At 44.1% G+C, this 24,576-nt stretch overlaps 1 protein-coding gene across 5 annotated transcripts in view; it reads right to left on the minus strand.

Moving 5' to 3' along the window:
- Positions 1-24,576, minus strand: part of LOC140212379 (alpha-1,6-mannosylglycoprotein 6-beta-N-acetylglucosaminyltransferase A-like) — a 157,319-nt gene that overhangs the window by 76,972 nt on the left and 55,771 nt on the right. For all 5 annotated transcript variants that reach the window (XM_072283104.1, XM_072283106.1, XM_072283103.1 and 2 more), the window contains 2 exons: positions 13,590-13,679; positions 1,050-1,121 (listed from right to left, as the gene is read on the minus strand). In XM_072283104.1, coding sequence (XP_072139205.1) covers positions 1,050-1,121; positions 13,590-13,679 — 162 coding nt within the window. The remainder of the gene's footprint in view (positions 1-1,049; positions 1,122-13,589; positions 13,680-24,576) is intronic.

Consider the following 24,576-nt stretch of genomic DNA (forward strand, 5'->3'; position numbering starts at 1 on the left):
ATTTGTTGTTTTATAGCATTGAGTACGAGAGTTGCAAACTCATTTTCACTGTATTGATGCATTAACAAATTCTACAATGCAATGACAAAAAAGATATCTCAATTTCAATTTCAATCTGCCCAGCCAGGACAGTAGAGACGTTAGGCAGGACAGTTGAATTCTCTTCTTGTGGGATGTGAGAAGGCAGGGAGACCTCCAGTGACCCTGACGACTACAACTGCTAGAAGTACATCCAGCTGCAGCTTCTAACAAACTGTGTGAAGGAGTTGAAGCTGGAACCGGATGAACTCAGGATCATTCAGGAGGCTGAGGGTGTGATAGATTGGACATATAGAGAGGTAGTTACAACTAAGCTGCAGGACACAGGAAACTGGGTAACAGTTAGGAAGGGGAAAGGGGTTAAGGAGCCAGTGCAGAGTATCTTGGCAGGTCAGGCAGCACCTATAGCTGCTTTGTACAAAAGCAACATTATCCAGGAAAACATTTTGCTGGGATCCTGTGATCTGGGCCCCATTGTTCAGTATTCAAACTGAAAATGCAGGAAACATTCAGCAAGGACGACAACATATGTGGATAGAGGAAGTCATGACTTCGAGTCTGTGAACTGCCCAGTTCTGATTAAAGGTTGCATACCTGAGATGTTGACTGTTTCACAGTCCACAGATGCTGACCTATCTGCCCCTTCCTTCCACATAAACACCAGAGATTCTGCAGATGCTGGAGATGTGGAATAAGACGCACAAAGTGTTGGTGGAACTCAACAAGTCAGCCAGCATCTATGGGACAGACGACACAGTTGACCTGATGAAGGGATTCGGTCCAAAATGACAACTGCTTATTCCTTTCTGTGGATGTGCCTGACCTGCTGAGTTCCTCCAGCTTTTTGTGTGTGACACTATGAGACATTTACTTTGTTTATAAATAGACATGAGAACCGAGACATTTCTGTGTGTCCTTTGTAATGTGAATATTTTACAGAAAGGATATATACCAACTGGAATCAAAAAATGTTATCTTTTAAACAAACATTAACAATTAATTTCTCTCACCTTAGGCTTTAAGACATTAGCAGCAGCAACATTTTTTATTCTTTCTGGAAGCATTGGGCAGAAGTTCTCAACCTGAAAATGTTATATATTAAATAATTAGTATACAGTTTAAAACCACTATATATGACGTTCATTGCCACAGATGGTTGTGGAGCCCAAGTCATTGAGTATATTTAAAGCAGAAATTGATAAGTTCCTGATTAGTAAGGATGTTAAAGGTTACGGGGAGTAGGAGAATGGGGTTGAGAGGGATAATTAATCAACCATGATAAAATGGTTGAGCAGACTCAATGGGTCAAATGCCCTATGCCTTATGATCTTATTTCAGAATTAGTTGATTGTGCCGTTCTGAGTGACCTTCTACATTTGATAAGGTACCCCATGCAAGGCTTATTGAGAAAGTAAGGAGGCATGGGATCCAAGGGGACATTGCTTCGTGGATCCAGAACTGGCTTGCCCACAGAAGGCAAAGAATGGTTGTAAACGGGTCATATTCTACATGGAAGCCGGTGACCAGTGATGTGCCTCAGGGATCTGTTCTGGGAACCCTACTCTTCGTGATTTTATAAATGACCTAGATAAGGAAGTGAAGGGATGGGTTAGTAAATTTGCTGATGACACAAAGGTTGGGGGTGTTGTGGATAGTATGGAGGGCTGTCAGAGGTTACAACAGGACATTGATAAGATGCAAAACTGGGCTGAGAAGTGACAGATGGAGTTCAACCCAGATAAGTGTGAGGTGGTTCATTTTGGTAGGTCAAGTATGATGGTACAATATAGCATTAATGGTAAGACTCTTGGCAGTGTGGAGGATCAGAGGGATCCTGGGGTCCAAGTCCATAGGACACTCAAAGCTGCTACGCAGGTTGACTCTGTGCTTAAGAAGGCATATAGTGCATTGGCCTTCATCGACCGTGGGATTGAGTTTAAGAGCCAAGAGGTAATGTTGCAGCTATATAGGACCCTGGTCAGACCCCACTTGGAGTACTGTGCTCAGTTCTGTTTGCCTCACTACAGGAAGGACGTGGAAACCATAGAAAGGGTGCAGAAGAGATTTACAAGGATGTTGCCTGGATTGGGGAGCATGCCTTATGAGAATAGGTTGAGTGAACTCGGCCTTTTCTCCTTGGAGCGATGGAGGATGACAGGTGACCTGATAGAGGTGTACAAGATAATGAGAGGCATTGATCGTGTGGATAGTCAGAGGCTTTTCCCCAGGGCTTAAATGGCTAGCATGAGAGGGCATAGTTTTAAGGTACTTGGAAGTAGGTACAGAGGAGACGTCAAGGGTAAGTTTTTTACGCAGAGTGATGGGTGCGTGGAATGGGCTGCCGGCGGCGGTGGTGGAGGCAACAATGATAGAGACTCTTGAATGGCTACATGGAGCTTAGAAAAATAGAGATAAAGCCGAGATAGTTCTAAGGTAGAGAATAGAGAATAAAGCCGAGATAGTTCTAAGGTAGGGACATGTTCGGCACAGCTTTGTGGGCCGAAGGGCCTGTATTGTGTTGTAGGTTTTCTATGTTTCTATGGTAAGGTCATGAGTATCAAGGAAAAGAGGGATTCTGGTATGCAAGTTCAAAGATCCTTGAAGATGGCATCATAGGTAGATAACATGGTTAGGAAGGCATAGAGAATACTGGCCTTTGTTCATTAAGAACAAGAGCATAGAGAGTATGGTCCAACTTTATAAGAGATTGAAGGCATTAAGTATCAGAGTGAAGATGTTATGTTGATGTTGTACATCAAGTCATCCTATTGCTACAGGTTGGTTGAAGGACTTGGGAGATGGAGGGCGCCAGTTAGAATGGTCGAAAGTCCTTTGGAGATGGAGTGCACCAAATGGAATGGTTGAAGATCTTTGGGAGATGGAGGGCAGCAGCTGGAATGGTCGAAAGTCCTTTGGAGATGGAGGGCAGCAGCTGGAATGGTTGAAGATCTTTGGGAGATGGAGGGCAGCAGCTGGAATGGTTGAAGATCTTTGGGAGCTGGAGGGCAGCAGTTGGAACAGTTGAAGATCCTTTGGAGATGGAAGTGCCCCAAATGGAATGGTTGAAGGCCTTTAGAAAATCGAGGGCACCAATTGAAATGGTTGAGGGTCTTTGGGAGATGGAGGGCACTATTTGGAATGTTTGAAGGTCTTTGGGAGATGAAGAACATCGGATGGAATGGTTTAAGATCTTTGGAAGATGGAGGTTTACCATTTGGAATGGTTGAAAGTGATTGGGAGATGGAGGGCACTATTTGGAATGTTTGAAGGTCTTTGGGAGATGGAGAACATCGGATGGAATAGTTTAAGATCTTTGGAAGATGGAGGTTTACTATTTGGAATGGTTGAAAGATTTTGGGAGATGGAGGGCACCAGTTGGAATGGTTGATGGTTTTTGGGATTTGAAAGGCACTGGTTGGAAATCTGTGTGCCTTGCATTTGCTGTTAACTTTCAGAGGTCAGACAACTTTGTGAGTTGCACCAAGATAGCTAGGTGATGTAGATGACTTCCACCATAATGCTGGCAAACCCCATTTTCTATCATGCACTTTGAGAGCCAGCAATGCTCCAGGAAAACCACCTGCTCCCTTCCTCATCCTGCTTTTCTGGTATCTCTCCAATGAGAGCATGTAACGCCACACGATGCGGCTGGATATGGAGACTCAAATCCAGAGGATCACAAATGCCCTTGGAGGTTTGTAAGCTCACCAGCTCAATCACAGCACAAGCCTCCCCACCGCTGAAGACATTTTCAAAAGGTGATGCCTCAAGTAGGTGGTATCCATCACCCAGGACATGTCCTCGTCTTGTTACTACTGTCCGGAAGAGATTCAGTGAGCCTCAACGATTCAGGAACAGCTTCTTCACCTCTGCCATCCAATTTCTGAATAGTCCATGAACCCATGAATACTACCTCACTACTCCTTTTATTTGCACTGTTTGGTTATTTTGTAATTGATATTAATTTTATGTCTTTACACTATACCGTTGCCACAAATTTAAAGTCATATAAGATAGTGATAATGATTCTGGATCAAAGGGGAACATTTGTGACTATGGGAGAAGGCAAGACCTCACATAATGATGGGGTTGTTCCTCTGGGATGGCTGAGGAATTGGGGACATGAATTAGCGATGGGGATGGGCTGAGGGTGTGGGGATGGAGGTGACATCACAGTAGGGCTAAGCGAGCAGATTGAGAGAACTGTACATCCAGAAACTGATGAATGTGATTCTGCACTCAGGTTAGTAAAGATTAGCTTTATTTGTTACATGTACATCAAAACATACAGAGAAATGTGTCATCTGCATCAACAACCCTCACAGTCCAAGGATGTGCTGGGGCAGCCCGCAAGTGTCACCATGTATCCACATATCACCATTGCTCACTGATGCCAAAAGCACTAACAGACACAGAACACTGAAATCATTCTAAGACATCTGGGATCATCAAACAGATGAGACAACTGAGTTCAAGAAGCCCCAAGTCTAGTGAGAAGGGGTGGGTGTGGGAGGGGAAGCCACTGGACAACACCAGAGGCTGAATCTTGCAGCCAGGTACAGCACAGAGAAGATAAATATTAAAGATTAGCTTTATTTGTCACATGTACATCAAAACATAGTGAAATGCAACATTTTGTGTTAATGACCAACACAGTCTGAGGATTGTGCTGGGGGTAGCCCACAACTGTCTCTGTGCTTTTGACACCAACATGGCATGCCCACAACTTTTTAACCCTCACCTATACACCTTTGGAATGTGGGAGGAAGCTGGAGCCCCCAGAGGAAACCGAACATATAAACTTCTTATAGACACTGGTGGAAGTTGAACCTGACTGCTGACACGGTAAAGCATTGTACTAACCCCTGTGCCACCATGCATGCATTAAGCCATTTGCAGCAGAGGGTATCACATCTGCTGCTCACTTCTGCTGCCACATTACCAGCTTTGACTGTGGCCTTTTTTCTTTCATCGCCAGATGTTCCTCTGGACTCTACAGCGCCAGCATGGCATCCAGAAAGCTTTCCACCAGAGCACATCCAGAATCCCCACCACCCACGACATGCTTTATTCTCACTGCTACCACCAGGAACTAGGCACAGGAGCCTTAGGTTCCACACCACCACATTCAGGAATGGTTATTACCCCTGAACGAACAGACTCTGAACCAGTGTGGATAACTTCATACACCTCAGCACTGAACGGAATACACAGGTTCACGATGGACTCACTTTCAAGGACTCTACAACTCGTGTTCTCAGCATTACTTATCTATGTCGTGCTTTGGTCTGAACGCCAAGGGGCACCAATCTCCAGGCTCCAATGCTCCTCCTGCCCTGAATACTAGCTGGTTATCTTCACCTGTGTCTCATTTTAGTTATCAGTGCACCTTGCCTTGTTTTATTTCTTTATTTAAGTTCCTCCCTTGTTTGTCGTTGTTCAGTCTTGAGTTAACCTGCCCTGTGTGTGGTGATAACTGAGTCCTCACCAATCCACAAGTGAAGATTCTTTGTTCAACTCTATCCTTGTCTCTGGTTTCCTTTGCACTTGGTTCTACATGGTCTAAGCCTCTCCTGGGAGTCCACTGGTGAAAGATACAGAACTTCATCATAACAACCTGGATCAAACTCAGCCTGGCAGCCACCCCTGTTACAATTTACCGACTTATTTGTATTTGTACAGTTTGTCAGTCTTTGCTCGTGTGGAGATTTTCACTGATTCTATTCTACCTCTTTGTTCTACAGTGAATGCCTACAAGAAAATGGATCTCAGGGTAGTATATGGTGAGTTATACATACCCTGAGAATAAATTTACTTTGAATTGAATCCCAGAAATGCACTGATTCCTCAAGCAAGCATTGATGTGCCCTTAGCCCTTGCTGGAGAAGTCACCCAATAAGAATGAGTTGGCACCCTGCAGAATGTCTAAACTGTACAATTTTACAGATCAAAAACGTTTAAGCTGCAGAGCGAGAAGGAAAGGAAGGAACACAAATAAGGTCTTTAGCAGGGTGGAGTAAGTGACAAAATTGACGAAGGTGCAAAATAAAAGAATGAGGATGGAACCAATAGAACCGAGGACACAAACTGCAATATGAAAAATACTTAAGACAAACATGAGAGATTCTGCAGATATATTCTGCCATCATATTTGACCTAACAAAATGAACCACCAAAGGTAAATGCAGCAGGCTTTTTCCACTAAGGCTGGGCAAGACTACAACTAGAGGTCATGGGTTAAGGGTGAAAGGTGAAATATTTGAGGGGAATACAAATGAGAATTTCTTCCGTCAAGGTGCTGAGAGTGTGGAATGAGCTGTCAACACAAGTGCTGGATCAATTTCAAACATTTCAGATGAACTTTGATAGGTAAATGCATGGGAGGCTATGGTCTGGGTGCTGGTCAATGGGACAAGGCAGATTGATGGTTTGGCACAGACCAAATGGGCTGAAGGGCCTGTTTCTGTGTAGTAGTGTTTGATGACTCTATGGCTATAAACTAGAGAGCTTGATTTGACAAGAGCAACAACAGTGGTGAGATCTGGAGGTTGATTGAAAGCAGCAGAGCACCTTGAAGATGTGGTGAAGGGAGCAAATGGAATTATGAGTTTACATTTAGAGACATTAAATATCGGCTCAGCAACAATTGGAGTTGTCGCCAGTTCTGGACATCGCACTTCAGAAATGCATTAGAGAGCATGCTGAAAAGACTTAGTGACAGATCCAGGATCAACTTTATTCACCATAAAGGAATTTGCTGTGGTGTGTTGGTCAGGAAGTGACATGCAACAAAAAACAACATTATGATGAATAACAAATTATAGAAAAATAAAGCTAAAGGTTAAATTACAGATATGGGATAAAACGTACATAAATACCAGCATGTATTTAATGTAAAAGCATTATAAAAAGTGTTTTAAATTGTTTACAGTGACTGAGATATTAAATTTTGTAGATCAGTAAAATTGGTCCAGAGCTGGAGACTTTGGTTACCCGCAGTGACTGGGATCGTTCCTCTGGAATAGAGATAGTGAAGGGGGAATCTTTCAAAATCACATGGTATCAATATGGAAGAGAAGGAGAGAAACTTCCTTTTGACAGAATCATCGATCAGAAGTAGAAAATGAAAGCTCTCTGTGAAAGAACGGAAAACAACGTAAGGAGATTTTGTTTTTTTCTGTTCTTCACGCAGTGAGTAGAGAAGATCCGGAATGCACCTCCAGGGGCAACAGTGGAGATTAATTCCTATTATAATTTTCAAAGATCCATAGGGTAACGTTACAGCTCTACAAAACCCCGGTTGGACCGCACTTGGAATATTGTGTTCAGTTCTAGTCATCTCATTATAGGAAGGATGTGGAAGCTTTAGAGAGGGTGCAGAGGAGATTTAGAACATAGAACATAGAAATCTACAGCACATTACAGGCCATTCGGCCCACAATCTTGTACTGACCATGTAACCTACTCTAGAAACTGCCTAGAATTTCCCTACTGCATAGCCCTCTATTTTTCTAAGCTCCATGTACCTACCTAAGAGTTTCTTAAAAGACACTGTTGTATCTGCCTCCACCATCATCGTTGGCAGTGCATTCCACGCACCCACCACTCTCTGTGTGAAAAACATACCCCAGACATCCCCTCAGTACCTATTTCCAAGCACCTTAAAACCATGCCCCATCATGTTAGCCATTTAAGCCCTGGGAAAAAGCCTCTGGCTAGCCACAAGATCAACGCTCCTCATCATCTTATACACCTCTATCAGGTTACCCCTCATCCTCCATCGCTCCAAGGAAAAAAAGGCCGCGTTCACTCAACCTATTCTCATAAGGCATGCTCCCCAATCCAGGCAACATCCTTGTAAATCTCCTCTGCACTACTCTATAGTATCCACATCCTTCCTGTCCTCTATAGTATCCACATCCTTCCTGTAGTGAGGTGACCAGAACTGAGCACAGTACTCAAACTGGGGTCTAACTAAGGTCTTTTATACCTGTAACATTACTTCCTGGCTCTTGAACTCGATCCCACGGTTGATGAAGGCCAAAACACCATATGCCTTCTTAACAACACTATCAACCTATGCAGCAGCTTTGAGTGTCCCAAGGACACAGACTCCAAGATCTCTCTGATCCTCCACACTGCCAAAAGTCTTACCATTAATGTTATATTCTTTCTTCAAATTTGACCTACTGAAATGAACCACTTCACACTTCCCTGGGTTGAACTCCATCTGCCATTTCTCAGCCCAGTTCTGCATCCTATCGAAGTCCCAATGTAACCTCTGACAACCCTCCAGACTACCCACATCACCCACAACTCTTGTATCATCAAACTTACTAACCCACCCTTCTACTTCCTCATCCAGGTCATTTATAAAAATCACAAAGAGGAGGGGTCCCAGAACAGATCCCTGCAGAACACCACTGGTCACCGACCTCCATGCAGAATATGATCCATCTACAACCACCCTTTGCCTTCTGTGGGTAAGCCAATTCTGGATCCACAAAGCAAAGTCTCCTTGGATCCCATGCCTCCTTACTTTCTGAATGAGCCTAACATGGGGAACCTTATCAAATGCCTTACTGAAATCCATATACACTACATCCGCTGCTCTACCTTCATCAATGTGTTTTTTTACATCTTCAAAGAATTCAATCAGGTTCATAGGGCATGACCTGCCCTTGACAAAGCCGTGCTGACTATCCCTAATCAGATTATGTCTCTCCAAATGCTCATCAATTCTGCTTCTCAGGATCTTCTCCAACAACAGAGAAGATTCACTAGAGTGATTCCAGGAATGAGAGGGTTAACATATGAGGAACGTTTGTCCGCTCTTGGACTGTATTCCTTGGAGTTTCGAAGAATGAGGGGAGACCTCATAGAAACATTTCAAATGTTAAAAGGCATGGACAGAGTGAATGTGGCAAAGTTGTTTCCCATGATGGGGGAGTCTAGTACGAGAGGGCATGACTTAAGGGTTGAAGGGCACCCATTCAGAACAGAAATGCGAAGAAATTTTTTTAGTCAATGTGAATCTATGGAATTTGTTGCCACGGGCAGCAGTGGAGGCCAAGTCATTGGGTGTATTTAAGGCAGAGATTGATAGGTATCTGAGTAGCCAAGGCATCAAAGGTTATGGTGAGAAGGCAGGGGAGTGGGACTAAATAGGAGAATGGATTAGCTCATGATAAAATGGCGGAGCAGACTCGATGGGCCGAATGGCCTATTTCTGCTCCTTTGTCTTATGGTCTAACTTGCCCACGACTGAATTAAGACTCACTGATCTATAATTTCCTTGGTTATCTCGACTCCCTTTCTTGAACAAGGGAACAATGTTTGCAACCTTCCAATCCTCTCGTACTTCCCCCATCCCTACTGACAATGCAAAGATCATCACCAGAGGCTCTGCATTCTCCTCTTTCGCCTCCCACAGTAGCCTCGGCTATACCTCATCCGGTCCCAGTGACTTAATACCTTTCAAAAGCTCCAGAACATCCTCTTTCTTAATGTCTATACATTCAAGCGTTTCAGTCTGCTGTAAGTTATCCCCACAATTGCCAAGGTCCTTGTCCCCGGTGAATACTGAAGCAAAGTATTCATTAAGTACCTCCACTACCTCCTCCAGCTCCATGCACACATTTCTACTATCGCACCTGATTGGTCCTATTCTCACATGGCTCATCCTCTTGCTCTTCACATACTTGCAGAATGCCTTGGCGTTTTCCTTAATCGTGCACACCAAGACCTTCTCATGGCCCCTTCTAGCTCTCCTAGTTTCATTCTTGAGCTCCTTCCTGGCACCCTTGTAATTTTCTAGAGCTCTTACAGTACCTAGTTTCTTGAACCTTTTGTAAACTTTTCTTTTCTTCTTAACTAGATTTTCCACATCCTTTGTACACCATGGTTCTTTTACCCTACCATCCTTTCCCTGCCTCAATGGACCATACATATGCAGAATATCATACAAATATTCCCTGAACATTTGGCACATTCTGCCGTGCATTTCCCTGTGAACATCTGCTCCCAAGTTCCTGCCTAATAGCATCATATTTCCCCCACCCCAATTAAATGTTTTCCCAAATTGTCTGCTCCGATCCTTCTCCAGTGCTATGGTGAAGGAGATAGAGTTGTGATCACCACCTCCAAAATGCTCACCCACCTGACCAGGTTCATTTCCCAATACCAGTCTCGTCTCTAGTAGGCTTATCTACATATTGTGTCAGGGAACCTTCCTGAACACACCTAACAAACTCCACCCCATCTAAACCCGTTGCTCTAAGGAGATGCCAGTCAGTACTAGGAAAGTTAAAATCTCCCAGCACAACAACCCTATTATTATTATTATTACACTGTTTCAGAATCTGCCTCCCCTGATGTCTCTGTTACTATTGGGGGGGCGGTCTATAAAAAACACCCAGAGTTATTGCCCTCTTCCTGTTTCTGACTTCCACCCACAATGATTCAGTAGACAATCCCTCCATGACTTCTTCCTTTTCTTCAGCTGTGACACTATCTCTGATTAGCATGCCAATCCCCCACCTCTTCTGCCTCTTTCCTGTTCTTTTTGAAACATCTAAAGCCTGGCACACTTAGCAGCCATTTCTGCCCCGTGACTTCCAAGTCTCTGTAATGGCCACAATGTCATTGATCCATGTTCTAATTCATCCTCCTTGTTTATGATTCTCCTTACGTTAAAATAGACACATCTCAAACCATCTGGCTGAGTGCTTCTTTGCTCTAACATCTGCCTGCCCTTCTTCATAAGCTCCCTACAAGCTGTCACTAATTGTGTGCCAACCACCCCACACCTTCCCCCCCACTGCAAATCTAGATTAAACCCTCCCCAATTGCATCAGCAAACCTCCCTCCCAGGATATTGGTTCCCCTCCCATTCAGGTGCAACCCATCCCACTTGTACAGGTCACCCCTTCCCCAGAAAAGGTTCCAATGACCAAGAACTGGAAACCCTGCCCCTGCACCATCTGCTCAGCCACTCACTCGTCTGTGCTATCTTCCTGTTCTGACCTTCACTAGCTCGTGGCACTGGGAATAATCCAGAAATTACCATCTTGGAGATCCTGCTCTTCAGCCTCCTTCCTAACTCCTTAAACTTACCGCGCAGGACCTCTACCCCTCTCCTGCCTCTGTCATTGATACCAATATGTACCACAACCTCTGGCTGCTCACCCTCCCCTTCAAGAATATTCTGCAACCACTCAGAGACATCCAGGAGGCAACACACTATCCTGGTGTCTCTTTTGCTGCCACAGAATCTCCTATCTGTCCCCCTAACTATCGAGTCCCCTATGACTACTGCTCCGCCTGACTTCAGCCTGCCCTTCTGAGGCTCAGAGCCGACCACAGTGCTATGGTTCTGGCTGCTGCTGCCTTGCCCAGATAGGTCACCACCCCCCCCCCCACCTCAGCAGTATCCACAGGGGTATAACTGTTACTGAGGAGAATGGCCACAGGGGGACCCTGTACTGACTTCCTTTTCACTTTACCTCTCTCAGTGTTCACCCATCCACTCCCCGAATTCTGCCCTCTGGGTGTAACCACCTGCTCAAACATTATATCTATCAAATGCTCTGCCTCTCGGATGATCCTGAGTTTATCCAGCTCCAGATCCAGCTCCTTAATATGGTTTTTCATGACCTGGAGTTGCTGCACTTCCTACGGATGTAGTCATCAGGGAGACTATCAGGTTCCATGAAATCCCACATCCCACAGGAGGAGCATTCCACTGCCATATCTGCCAGCACTTACAATGATCAACCAAGACCAAATCTTCTAACCTGTTTCTTTGGCCTCAACCTCCTCTCGTTGAAGCCTCGAGTCAAAGCCTGATGCTCCAACTCTCACTGCTGGCCCACTCCCAACAATGGCCGCCCTGTTTTTCACTGCTGGCCTACTCCCAACAATGGCCGCCCTGTTTTTCCACCTCTGGCCTACTCTCAACAATGGCTGCCCTGTTTTCCACCACTGGCCTACTCCCAACAATGGCCGCCCTGTTTTTCCACCACTGGCCTACTCCCAACAATGGCCGCCCTGCTTTCCCCCACTGGCCCACTCCCAACAATGGCCGTCCTGTTTTCCACCACTGACCTACTCCCAACAATGGCCGCTCTGTTTTCCCCCACTGGCCCACTCCCAACAATGGCCGCCCTGTTTTCCACCACTGGCCTACTCCCAACAATGGCCGCCCTGTTTTCCCCCACTGGCCCACTCCCAACAATGGCCGCCCTGTTTTCCACCGCTGGCCTAGTCCCAACAATGGCGGCCCTGTTTTCCACCACTGACCTACTCCCAACAATGGCCGTCCTGTTTTCCACCACTGACCTACTCCCAACAATGGCCGCCCTGTTTTCCACCACTGGCCTACTCCCAACAATGGCCGCCCTGTTTTCCCCCACTGGCCCACTCCCAACAATGGCCGTCCTGTTTTCCACCACTGACCTACTCCCAACAATGGCCGTCCTGTTTTCCACCACTGACCTACTCCCAACAATGGCCGCCCTGTTTTCCACCGCTGGCCTAGTCCCAACAATGGCGGCCCTGTTTTCCACCACTGGCCTACTCCCAACAATGGCCGTCCTGTTTTCCACCACTGACCTACTCCCAACAATGGCCGCCCTGTTTTCCACCGCTGGCCTACTCCCAACAATGGCCGCCATGTTTTTCACTGCTGACCCACTCCCAACAATGGCCGCCATGTTTTTCACTGCTGACCCACTCCCAACAATGGCCGCCCCATTTGCCTCTTCTGTAGTTTTATTTAATTCACAGTGCTCTGCTCCTGATGCTGACTGGACCTCAGGATGCTGCCTGGACTACAGAGCATGTCTATGAGGATAAGCTGATCAAGCTAGGGCTGTTATCTTTGGAGTAAAGGAGGATGAGTGGTAACTTAAAAAAAATGTACAATTTGATAAAAGGCAGAGATCAAGTGGACAGCCAGAGACTTTTCCCAGGGCAAAAATGATTAATACAAGGGGGCATAATCTTAAGGTGATTGGAGGAATGTATAGGGGATGTCTGAGGTAGGTTTTATTACACACAAAGCAGTGGGTGTGAATATAATATTCTTTTATAGAAAACCAGTCTCCCCTTCATGAACTGTCTGTACTTCCAGCTGCCTCAGTTAATCAAAGACCCCACCCACCCCAGACATTCCCTCTTCTCCCCTCTTCCATCAGGCCGATGATACAAAAGTCTGAAAGTATGTACCGCCTGGCTCAAGAAGAGCTTCATCCCACTGTTATCAGACTCTTTAACAGTCCCTTCTAAGCTGTGCTCTTGACCTCTCAACCTGCTTTACGAGCTTGCACTTTATCATTTACCTACATTGCACTTTCTCAGTAGTTTTACACTTTATTCTGCATTATTATTCTTTTACCTTGTTCCACCTCAATGAACTGTGCAATGACCTAATCTGTATGAACAGTACGCAAGATAAACTTTTCACTGTATCTCAGTACATATAACAATATTAAACCAACTCCCAATAATAAACCAATTCTGAAGAAATTTCAGTGGAGAGATGCAAATACCTCACTGAGATATAAAATAAACGAGCAGATGGATCCATTGACACCGTAGCTCGCATAGCAAGGTTCAGACTTCCACATCTCCTTCATCCACTGCAGGGAGAAGAAATTTAGTGAAAAAATTACACTGAGTTCAGTTACGAATATCTACTGCATTCATGGTTGCTAATATCTATGAGCCCATCTTAAGCAATACAAGATAAAGAGGATACAAAAATATGCATTTAAACAGGCAAGTTTTAAAGCCTTATTTCTTGGTATGTTTTCTTTAATGAGGGTCATGTTCTGCCCAATAAATCTGCATTTCTACTTGCTCAGATTTGCCTCACGCATCGTAAATCACCTGGTTAAAGTTACCAGTAAATCATAAAACACAAGAGATTCTGCAGATGCTGGAAAACTTGAGCAACACACACAAAATGCTGGAGGAGCTCAGCAAGTCAGCATCAACTGTTTATTCTACTCCACAGATGCTGCCCGACATGCCACATTCCTCCAACATTTTCAGTGTGTTGTTGAAGCTATCTGTAATGGTGGGACATGGGACAATTTCATACTGAGTCCTTCTTGGTTGCTGTGTGCCCTTTCACAAGCTTGACCACATCATCTTCGTCCATCACCACTCCATGGCACACCTCTGTCACGTTCCTCTTGATGCTGTCACTCATCCCAGCACAGCTTCAGTCAGCTTCCGTGTGCTTGTCGTGGAGCACAAATAATATCCAATAAGCGCTGAGTCCCATTTCGTGTGCATGACTGTGATGTACAGTCTGGTTGCCTCAATATCATTCAAGATTTTTTCCCCTGATATCAGACTGTGGACACATCAGAACTTTCAGCTTCCCATCGTTGTCAAGTTCAAGGGCTATGCCACAAACATGGCATCTTGCCACTGTTCTTGATGATTGCTCAAGCTAAAGCCACTATGCACAGGTGAATTTCAGACCCAGCCTCCAGTCCATTGCCAGTCTTTATACCTCTCTGAAGGGCCCCCTCTCTGCCCCATTCACCTGTCTTCATTTCGCTGCCACTGAAGATTGCATACTTTTTCAATGATCCACATTCCATGGTAGATGCAAATCCATCAGGGACATTTAGGAGACTCTTAGATAGACACATGGACGATAGAAAAATGGAGGGATATGTACGAGGGAGAGTTAGATTGATCTTAGAGTAGGTTAAGAAGTCAACACAACATCTTGGGCTGAAGGGCCAGTACTGTTCCATGTTCAGTGTTCTATGTAAAACAGGAAAAATAAGATGAAGGTTTATAAGACACTAGTGAGGCTGCACTTGGAGGATTGTGAGCAGATTTTGGCCCTTTATCCCAGAAGGGATATGCTGACATTGGAGAGTGTTTAGAAGAAACTATAAGGAAAACAGCAAAATTAGGCCATTTGCTTATCAAGTCTGCCCTGTCATCCTATCATGGCTGACTTATTTTCCCTCCCAACTCCACAGATTCACCACTCCCTGGCTATAGAAATTCCTCCTCATCTGTGTTGTAAAGGGATGTCCTTCTATTCATGAAAGATGACAAGTTGAGAGTTGCAGGTCTCTGCCACCTGACACCCTGACCCTATCATTGATGGAGAAGCCGGGCACATACCTAGCACCTTTATTGGAGGAACTTAGCAAGACCTGAAGGTTCTGGTGGAATCAAAGGCAGGTCCTTAGTGAAATTATTTGTTTGCAGTTTTGCCGAACAAGCCAAACTGCCAGCCTGGTAGGTGATGGTGAGAGAGGGAAGGCTGACTAAAGACTATAGTTGGGGACCTGCGGTTTAACCTCCAACGTACAGTGATGACTGAAGACTGCTGGCCACCATTCCGCTTGGACTGTGGGAGAGCTGGGGGCTGGGGAAACTGAAGACTTCGATGTGCAAACAGGGAGAATGAATCAGAAAGAACATAAAAATGAGGACGATATTCAGTATTTATTACCTGTGAGCTTTACTCCAACCACTGACAGGGCAAGCAACGATGAGCAAAGGGTGCCTGGGAAAACTACTACCTCAAAACTGGGTGTCTTACCAACGTGACCAACACACACAAAATGCTGGAAGAACCGAGTCCTGATGAAGGGTCATGGCCTGAAACTTCATGTGTTTACTTCTTTCCATAGATGTCGCCTGACCTGCTGAGCTTCTTGAGCACTTTGTGTGTTGCTCTGGATTTCCAACATCTGCAGAGTCTTGTCCCTCGTCCACTCATTCCTCGCCACTGATCTCCCTCCTAGCACTGTCCTTTCAAGCTGAACCAGTGCTACACCTGCCCCTACAGGTGAGGCAACTCTTCACCTGTGAGTCTGTTGGGATCATCTACTGTAGCCAATGCTCCCAGTGCGGTCTCCTGTATATTGGTGGGACCTGATGTAGATTGGGAGAGTGCTTTGCCTAGCACCTTTGCTCTGTCCACCACAAAAACTGGGATTTCCCGGTGGCCACACATATTCAATTCTACTTCCCTTTCCAGCAGGTCAGTCCATGGCCTCTGCTACTGCCAGGATGAGGCCACACTCAGGTTGAAGGACCAACACCTTATATTCCATCTGGGTAGCCTCCAACCTGATGGCATGTACATCGATTTCTCAAACTTCTGCTAATGCCCCACCTCCCTCACCATTTCCCTATTCCCCTCTCTCACCTTATCTCCTTATCTCCGCCTTTCCTCTCTTCCACGGTCTTCTGTCCTCTCCGATCAGATTCTCCCAGCTCCAGCCCTGTATCTCTTTCACCAGTCAACTTCCCAGCTCTTTACTTCCTCCCATCCTCCCACCTTTTTAGTCCGATTCCTTCCCCCTTCCTTTCCAGTCCTGTTGAAGGGTCTCGGCCTGAAACGTCGACAGTTTACTCTTCTCCATAGATGCTGCCTGACCAGCTGAGTTGCTCCAGCTTTTGTGTGTGTTGCTTTGGATTTCCAGCATCTGCGAGCTCTCTTGTGTTTAAACTTAAAATATAGAGTATATGATTCCTGATGCCGAGTAGAGCCCTGAAAAGGCAAGAATTTCTTTCCTCCGACAGATCCTGTTTATATCTTACTAATGTGGGAAGGCACCATCTATGGGAGTAATTTCGGGAGAACTAACACCACTCACACCAATCTTTATATCAGTGGCACAGCAGTGGAAACTGAGAACAGTCCCAAACTTCTGGGAGTGCACATCTCGCACAACCTCTCATGGTCCCAGATCATATCCTACACCTTTAAGAAAGCTCACCAATACCTCAGTTTTCTGAGGAGGCTGAAGAGAGTTGGAATATGCACATCCATACTCACGTCATTCTACAGATGCACATAGAGAGCATCCCAATAGGTTGCATCGCCGCTCGGCATGGAAACTGCTCTGTGGCAGTCAGGAAGGCTCTGCCACGGGTAGTCAAACCTGCCCAATGCATCACCGGCACCAGCCTATCCACTATCGAGGACATAGATTCAGGAAGGTGCTGGAAAAGGGCCAGTAACATCATGAAGGATCCCACCCACCCTTCTCATAGACTGTTTGTTGCACTCCCTTCAGGGAGGAGGTTATGTAGCATCCAAACCAGGAACATCAGACTCAAAAACAGTTACTTTCCCCAAGCAGTAAGGCTGATCAACCCCTCCACACCCACAACCACGACTCTTTTATCATTTCCTGTCAGTCACCTTAGAAACAGACTAGCGTCACTTTATGGACATACAATCAATGTATATAAGCTATCTTATGTATTTACATAAAGGAAACACCAAAATCAGAACACTATTTCTAATATTTTAAATAAATAATTCCATTCAACCCGGTCAAAGGCGTTCTCAGCATCCAAAGAAATCACACATTCCGAAGTTTTTTAGAGGGAGAATAAATAACATTCAGTAAACGACAAATGTTAAAATGAGAATAATGATTTTTAATAAATCCGGTCTGGTCATCAGAGATAATAAAAGGCAGAATGTCTTCCATCCTATGAGCCAAAAGTTTAGATAGAATTTTAGCATCAACATTAAGTAAAGAAATAGGTCTGTGGGAAGAGCAATCAGCTGGATCTTGATTCTTTTTGAGAATAAGTGAAATAGAGGCATCATAAAAAGATTGCGGCAACCAACCTAACTTAAAAGATTCAGAAAGAGCAGGAAGTAAGTGAGGGATAAGCAAAGGAGCAAAAGCCTTGTAGAACTCTCCAGAAATTTAAATTTGGCTCCAATTTTATTCAATGGATTAAATTACTTTATTCATCTCCCACTGCACATGTTCTTACTAACTCTCAGAGTTCTAAACCATTTCATCTCCAGTGCGGAACCAGACAAGGATGTCCTTTGAGCCCTTTGCTTTTCAATTTGGCTTTAGAGCCTTTAGCCATTGCGTTTCGTTGACATCTCAGGTATTTTAAGGAGGGGTATCACTCATAAGGTGTTGCTTTATGCTGATGACCTTTTGCTCTACATTTCTAATGTGGAGTTCTCTCTACCCTCAATACTCTCTTTACTTTCTGAATTTAGTCAGTTCTCATGATGTAAACTTAATCTTCATAACAGTAAACTTTTTCCTTTGAATAATTTGGTATCAGTCAACTCTGACCTTCCTTTTAAAATTGTAAGAAATCAATTTACATATTTGGGTATAACAATTACTGAGAATCGCAATTTCTTTTTAAAGAAAACTTTATCACTCTTTTGGAATATGTTAAGAAGGTACTTTCAAATTGGTCTCCCCTTTCTTTATCACTAATTGAATGTATTAATTCTATTAAAATGAATATTTTGCCTAAATTTTTATACTTATTTCAAGCCCTACCTGTCTTTATTTCTAAATCCTTTTTTGACTCTTTAGATTCGATTATATCTTCTTACTTATGGAAGAATAAAACCCCCCAATTAAACAAAGTTCATCTTCAGAAAGCTAAAAAAAAAGGGGGATTAGCCCTACCTAATTTTAGGTTTCACTACTGGGCAGTCAACATATGCTACCTTACGTTTTGGATATACTACATTAATCGTGAAGACAGTCCGGTTTGGGTTTCTTCAGAAGTTAATTCTGTTAATAAATTTTCTATTATTTCTCTTCTTGGTTTTTCACTTCCTCTATTCTTAAGTAATTTAACTGATAATTTTGTAGTTAAACATTCTTTGAGGATTTGGTTACAATTTAGAAAATTCTTTGGGTTATTTGGTTTTTCACTCTCTAGTCCCAATTTTTAATTTTTTTTAAACCTTCTTTGGCTGATGTAGTTTTTAAAGAGTGGAATAGACTAGGTATTAAATGTTTTCAGGATCTGTTTGTTGGAGATAGTCTTTCCTCATTTGATCAACTATCTATTAAATATAATCTTCATAAAGCTTACTTTTTTAGATATTTACAAATTAGAGACTTCTTGCATTCTCAACTTTATACATTTCCTAAATGTCCAGATAAGAATTTAATTGATACAATTTTTACTTTGAAACCTTTTCATAATGGATATATATCTAATATTTATAGTATGCGGTTGGCATTGAGAAACATTCCGTTAGACAAAATTGAAAACCTCTGGGAACAAGACCTACAGATTTCAATTGATGAGGATACTTGGAATGAAATTTTTAAACTTGTTCACACCTCTTCGTTATGTGCACGTCACTCTCTTTTACAATTTAAAGTGGTTCATAGCTCCTATATGACTAAAGATAAGCTCTCTCGTTTTTACTCAGATTTTTCTCCTTACTGTAATATGTACAATGTCGAAGAGGCCTCTCTAATCCATATGTTTTGGTCCTGCCCGCGGCTTGATAAATTTTGGAAAGAAGTATTTCAAACTTTCTCAGAGCTTTTTAAAGTAAACTTTAAACCCAACCCTCTGACTGCCTTGTTTTGCATTGTTGGAGGAAATGATTTTACTCTTAACCGAAAGATTTGCAAATTTTGGCTTTTATTTCTCTTTCAGCCAGAAGAGTTTTGTTGCTTAAATGGAAAGAAGCTGCTCCACCTACTCATGCCCATTGGTTGATTGATGTTATGTCATGTTTAAATCTAGAGAAGATAAGGTGTTCTGTTTCTATACCTAAACAAGATATTTTCACATTATGGGGACCCTTTTAGAACTACTTTCACAATTTTTGATTTGGTCAGCAATGATAATGGCTATTATATGTTTGAATTTACAACGATATGTCAGTGATTTTTTTTCCCTTTTCTTTTAACCAAACAGCTTTTTTCCTGTTTTTTTTCCTCTCTTTTTTTGCTATTTTGTTATGGGGTTTTGTTTTTGCTTTAGATTAGAATAAAATATACCTTTTCAATATTATGGTTAATTTACAATACATAGTAATGGGGAATTTCAATCTTGTTTCTGTTTCCATAATACCATAATGTACTTTGTATTTGTCTATGCAGGTAATTAATAAAAATATTGAAAAAGAAAAAGAAAATCAGAACACTATTAAGAAATTCAGTGTTGACATCCTTCAAGACATCAACCATGTACAGAAGTTCCAACAAAATCTTCAAGAACAACTGCCTCAACAAATCCCACCATCTGTAGAAGAACACTGGAATCAATTGAAGAACGCTATCATCACCTCCTGCAAAGAAACAATTGGGTTCAAGATGAAAAAACATCAGGATTGGTTCAATGATAACGACAAACTACTCCAACAACTCATCGATGAAAAGACAAAAGTATTCATCACCTTACAAAATGACCAACAATCGGCTACCAAAGGAAACACTATCAGGAATGCAAGGCTGCAGTCCAGAAGAGCACCCGAAACCTGAAAAACCAATGGTGGAGGAAGAAAGCTGAGGAAATCTGACAACTAGTAGACGGCAATGACACTCGAGGCTTTTTCAATGCAACTGAAGTTATTTTTGGCCCATCCATTCACGGTCAAGCCCCTCTCAAAAGCAAAGATGGTTCAACGATCCTGAAGAGCAATGCTGACATCAATTCTAGATGGAGGGAGCACTTTGAAGATCTTCTAAATCAAACCGTCTCATTTGACAGGAATATGATTAACAACATTCCAAAACAGCCCGTTGACGACTCCTTAAGCAAAATACCAACACTTGAGGAAGTCCAGGAAGCCATCAAAACCTTGAAAAACAACAAGGCCGCTGGACTCGATGGAATACCAGCCGAGGTCTACAAAATTGGAGGTAGCCCGCTTCATTACCAACTGCAACAACTTCTCATCAAGATCTGGATAAGTGAAGACGTACCAGCAGACTTTAGAGACTCAGCAATCATTACCATCTACAAAAGGAAAGGCGATCGATCCAAATTCGGAAACTATCGTGGAATTTCCCTGTTAGCATGATCCTCACCCGCATCATGAACAACCAGCTCAATCCTTTAGCCGAGAAGATCCTTCCAGAGACACAAGCCGGTTTTAGATCATCACGTGGAGCAATCAACATGATCTTCACAATGCGACAACTACAAGAAAAATGTCATGAACAACTTCAACCTTTGTACAAGGCATCCATTGACCTCACCAAAGCCTTTGACTCCGGTATCAAGGGGACTCCTATAGGATGTCCTATCCACCTATGGATGCCCTGAAAAGTACATTCAAATCCTGAGACTCCTCCACAATGGCATGCTTGCCACAGTCTTGGTCAGCAACAGTAACTGTGAGCCTTTTCAAGTTAGATCAGGAGTAAAACAGGGAAGCGTGATTGCCCCAACTCTGTTCACCATCTTCATTGCGACAATCATCCACATCATCAAGGACGACCTACCACCAGGAATTGAAATTGTCTACAGAACAGATGGCAGACTTTTCAATCTTGCCCATCTCAAGTCCAAAAACAAGACATCCACGAGTTCCCTCATCGAGTTCCAATACGCAGATGACAACACTGTTGCAGCTCTCTCAGAAAACCACCTACAACAGATTCTGACTGCCTTCAACTGTGCATACACGAAACTTGGACTTAACATCGGTTCCAAGAAGACTCAGATCATCTATCAACCGTCACTAACTGAGACAAATCCAATAGAACCATCAATTCAACTTGGCGAAACAACCCTGGAAAACGTGGAGCACCTTCTGTATCTTGGAAGTCACCTCTCCTCCGATGTCGACCTTAATGACGAGATCCAACATTGTCTTAAATGTGCTGGAACAGCTTTTGGACATCTCCAAACAAGAGTCTTTCATGATCGTGACATCCGAACAGACACCAAAATGTTAGTGTACAAAGCAGTGGTAATCCCAACGCTCCTGTATGCATCAGAAACCTGGACAACATACTGACGACATCTGAAGGTACTTGAAAAGTTCCATCAACGCTGTCTTCGAAACGTCCTAAATATCAGCTGGGAAGATAGAAGAGCCAATGTCAGCGTGCTAAATGAAGCAAAAACAACAAGCATTGAAGCCTACGTCATCAAGAACCAACTAACGTGGAGCGGTCATGTTGTTCGGATGAAAGACGAACGTCTGCTGAAACAAATCTTCTACTCCCAGCGTAAAGAAGGCAAACGTAAAAGAGGTGGACAACAGAAGAGATTCAAAGATGTCTTAAGAGCCAACATGAAGAAATGTGACATCGACATCAACAATTGGGAAACCAATGCCAAGGACAGGAAACTCTGGCAAGCCATCATCCGAGAAGGAACAGCAACTTTCGAAGCCAACAGATGTGTAGAATTAGAAGAAAAGAGAAGAAAATGGAAAGAGAAGCAGCAACAACCAAAGCCCAATCTGCCATCTGGAACTACCCATCCTTAATGCGGAAGAGCTTTCAAAGCCAAGATTGGACCTATAAGCCACTTGAGAGCCCATAAGTAGATCAACTGAACGAAGACCATTATCCTCGACTTCTAGGGATAGCCACAACGATGTATTTACATTTATTGTGTGTTTTTAAATTATTGTGTTCTTTATCTTTTGTTTTGTGCTGCATTGGATCTGGTGTAACAATTATCTCACTTGTGTACAGGAAATGACATTAAGCAATCTTGAATCTTGAATTCTCACCAGTGGTTTAGTCAAAACCCAAGATAAATTTATCATCAAAAGAATATCTGTTCCCATACTTTATACCACTTTGACATTAAATTTTTGCAGGCATTCAGGGGAAAGTAAAGAAATGCAATTCATTATCATCGTCAGGTGCCGTGGCCAGTTTGAGCTTTGACTGCCATGGCCCACACACTCCTGTTTTGGGTCAAGTGGATCAATTCATTGGTATTCATTTCCAGTTCCCTGGCTGCTGTCTCCATCATCATTTGTCTTTCTCTTCCTCTTGCTTTCTTCCCTTCAATCTTTCCCATAGAAATGTAATTAAACTTATGAAAAGACTATACATTGATAAACACCCACTATGCAAAAGGCGACAAAGTGGGCAAATCAAAAATGTTACTAATACAGAGACGATGAGTTGTGGAGCCTTGAAAGTGAGTCCATCGGCTGTGGAGTCAGTACAGGGTTGAGATTATCCACGCTGGCTCAGGAGCCTGATGCTTAACTGTTTCCGAGCCTGGTGGTGTGGGTCCTGAGACTCGTGTGCCTCCTTCCGGAGGGCATGATCTGGCTGACATAGAGCCTTTTCAGGAGAACCAGTACTGGAGAGTGAATGCTGGCCTTGTTAATGATATCTTCACATAGTGGGCATCCTGGTCACCCCTAGCCTCCAACAGCTTGGTCCAATCCGAGCCTCCAGTGGCTCCACTCGGACCGATCCTAGTCTCTAGCCGCTCGGTCCGTCCCTAGATTCCAGCAGCTCAGCTCAGTCTGATCCTAGATTCCAGCGGCTTCGCTCGGTCTGATCCTAGACTCCAACGGCTCAGCTCAGTCTGATCCTAAATTCCAGCGGCTTCGCTCGGTCTGATCCTAGACTCCAGCGGCTCTGCTCAGTCTGATTCTAGATTCCAGCAGCTCAGCTCAGTCTGATCCTAGATTCCAGCAGCTCTGCTCAGTCTGATCCTAGATTCCAGCAGCTCAGCTCGGTCTGATCCTAGACTCCAGCAGCTCAGCTCAGTCTGATCCTAGATTCCAGTGGCTCAGCTCAGTCTGATCCTAGATTCCAGCGGCTTCGCTCGGTCTGATCCTAGACTCCAGCAGCTCAGTTCAGTCTGATCCTAGATTAAAGCAGCTCTGCTCAGTCTGATCCTAGATTCCAGCAGCTCAGTTCAGTCTGATCCTAGATTAAAGCAGCTCTGCTCAGTCTGATCCTAGATTCCAGTGGCTCAGTTCGGTCCGATCCTAGACTCCAGTGGCTCAGCTCGGTCTGATCCTAGATTCCAGCGGCTTCGCTCAGTCTGATCCTAGACTCCAGTGGCTCAGCTTGGTCCGATCCTAGACTCCAGCAGCTCAGCTCAGTCTGATCCTAGACTCCAGCAGCTCAGTTCAGTCTGATCCTAGATTCCAGCGGCTCTGCTCAGTCGGATCCTAGACTCCAGCGGCTCAGCTCAGTCTGATCCTAGATTCCAGCAGCTCAGCTCGGTCCGATCCTAGACTCCAGCAGCTCAGTTCAGTCTGATCCTAGATTCCAGCGGCTCTGCTCAGTCTGATCCTAGACTCCAGCGGCTCAGCTCAGTCTGATCCTAGACTCCAGCGGCTCAGCTCAGTCCGATCCTAGATTCCAGCAGCTCAGCTCAGTCTGATCCTAGATTCCAGCGGCTCTGCTCAGTCTGATCCTAGACTCCAGCGGCTCAGCTCAGTCCGATCCTAGATTCCAGCAGCTCTGCTCAGTCTGATCCTAGATTCCAGTGGCTCAGCTCGGTCCGATCCTAGACTCCAGCGGCTCAGCTCAGTCTGATCCTAGATTCCAGCAGCTCAGCTCAGTCTGATCCTAGATTCCAGCAGCTCGGTTCAGTCGGATCCTAGATTCCAGCGGCTCTGCTCAGTCTGATCCTAGATTCCAGCAGCTCAGTTCAGTCTGATCCAAGATTCCAGCGGCTCTGCTCAGTCTGATCCTAGACTCCAGTGGCTCAGCTCAGTCCGATCCTAGATTCCAGCAGCTCAGCTCAGTCCGATCCTAGATTCCAGCAGCTCAGTTCAGTCTGATCCTAGACTCCAGCGGCTCA

The sequence above is a fragment of the Mobula birostris genome, chromosome 19, assembly GCF_030028105.1.
Source record: "Mobula birostris isolate sMobBir1 chromosome 19, sMobBir1.hap1, whole genome shotgun sequence".
NCBI lineage: Eukaryota > Metazoa > Chordata > Chondrichthyes > Myliobatiformes > Myliobatidae > Mobula > Mobula birostris.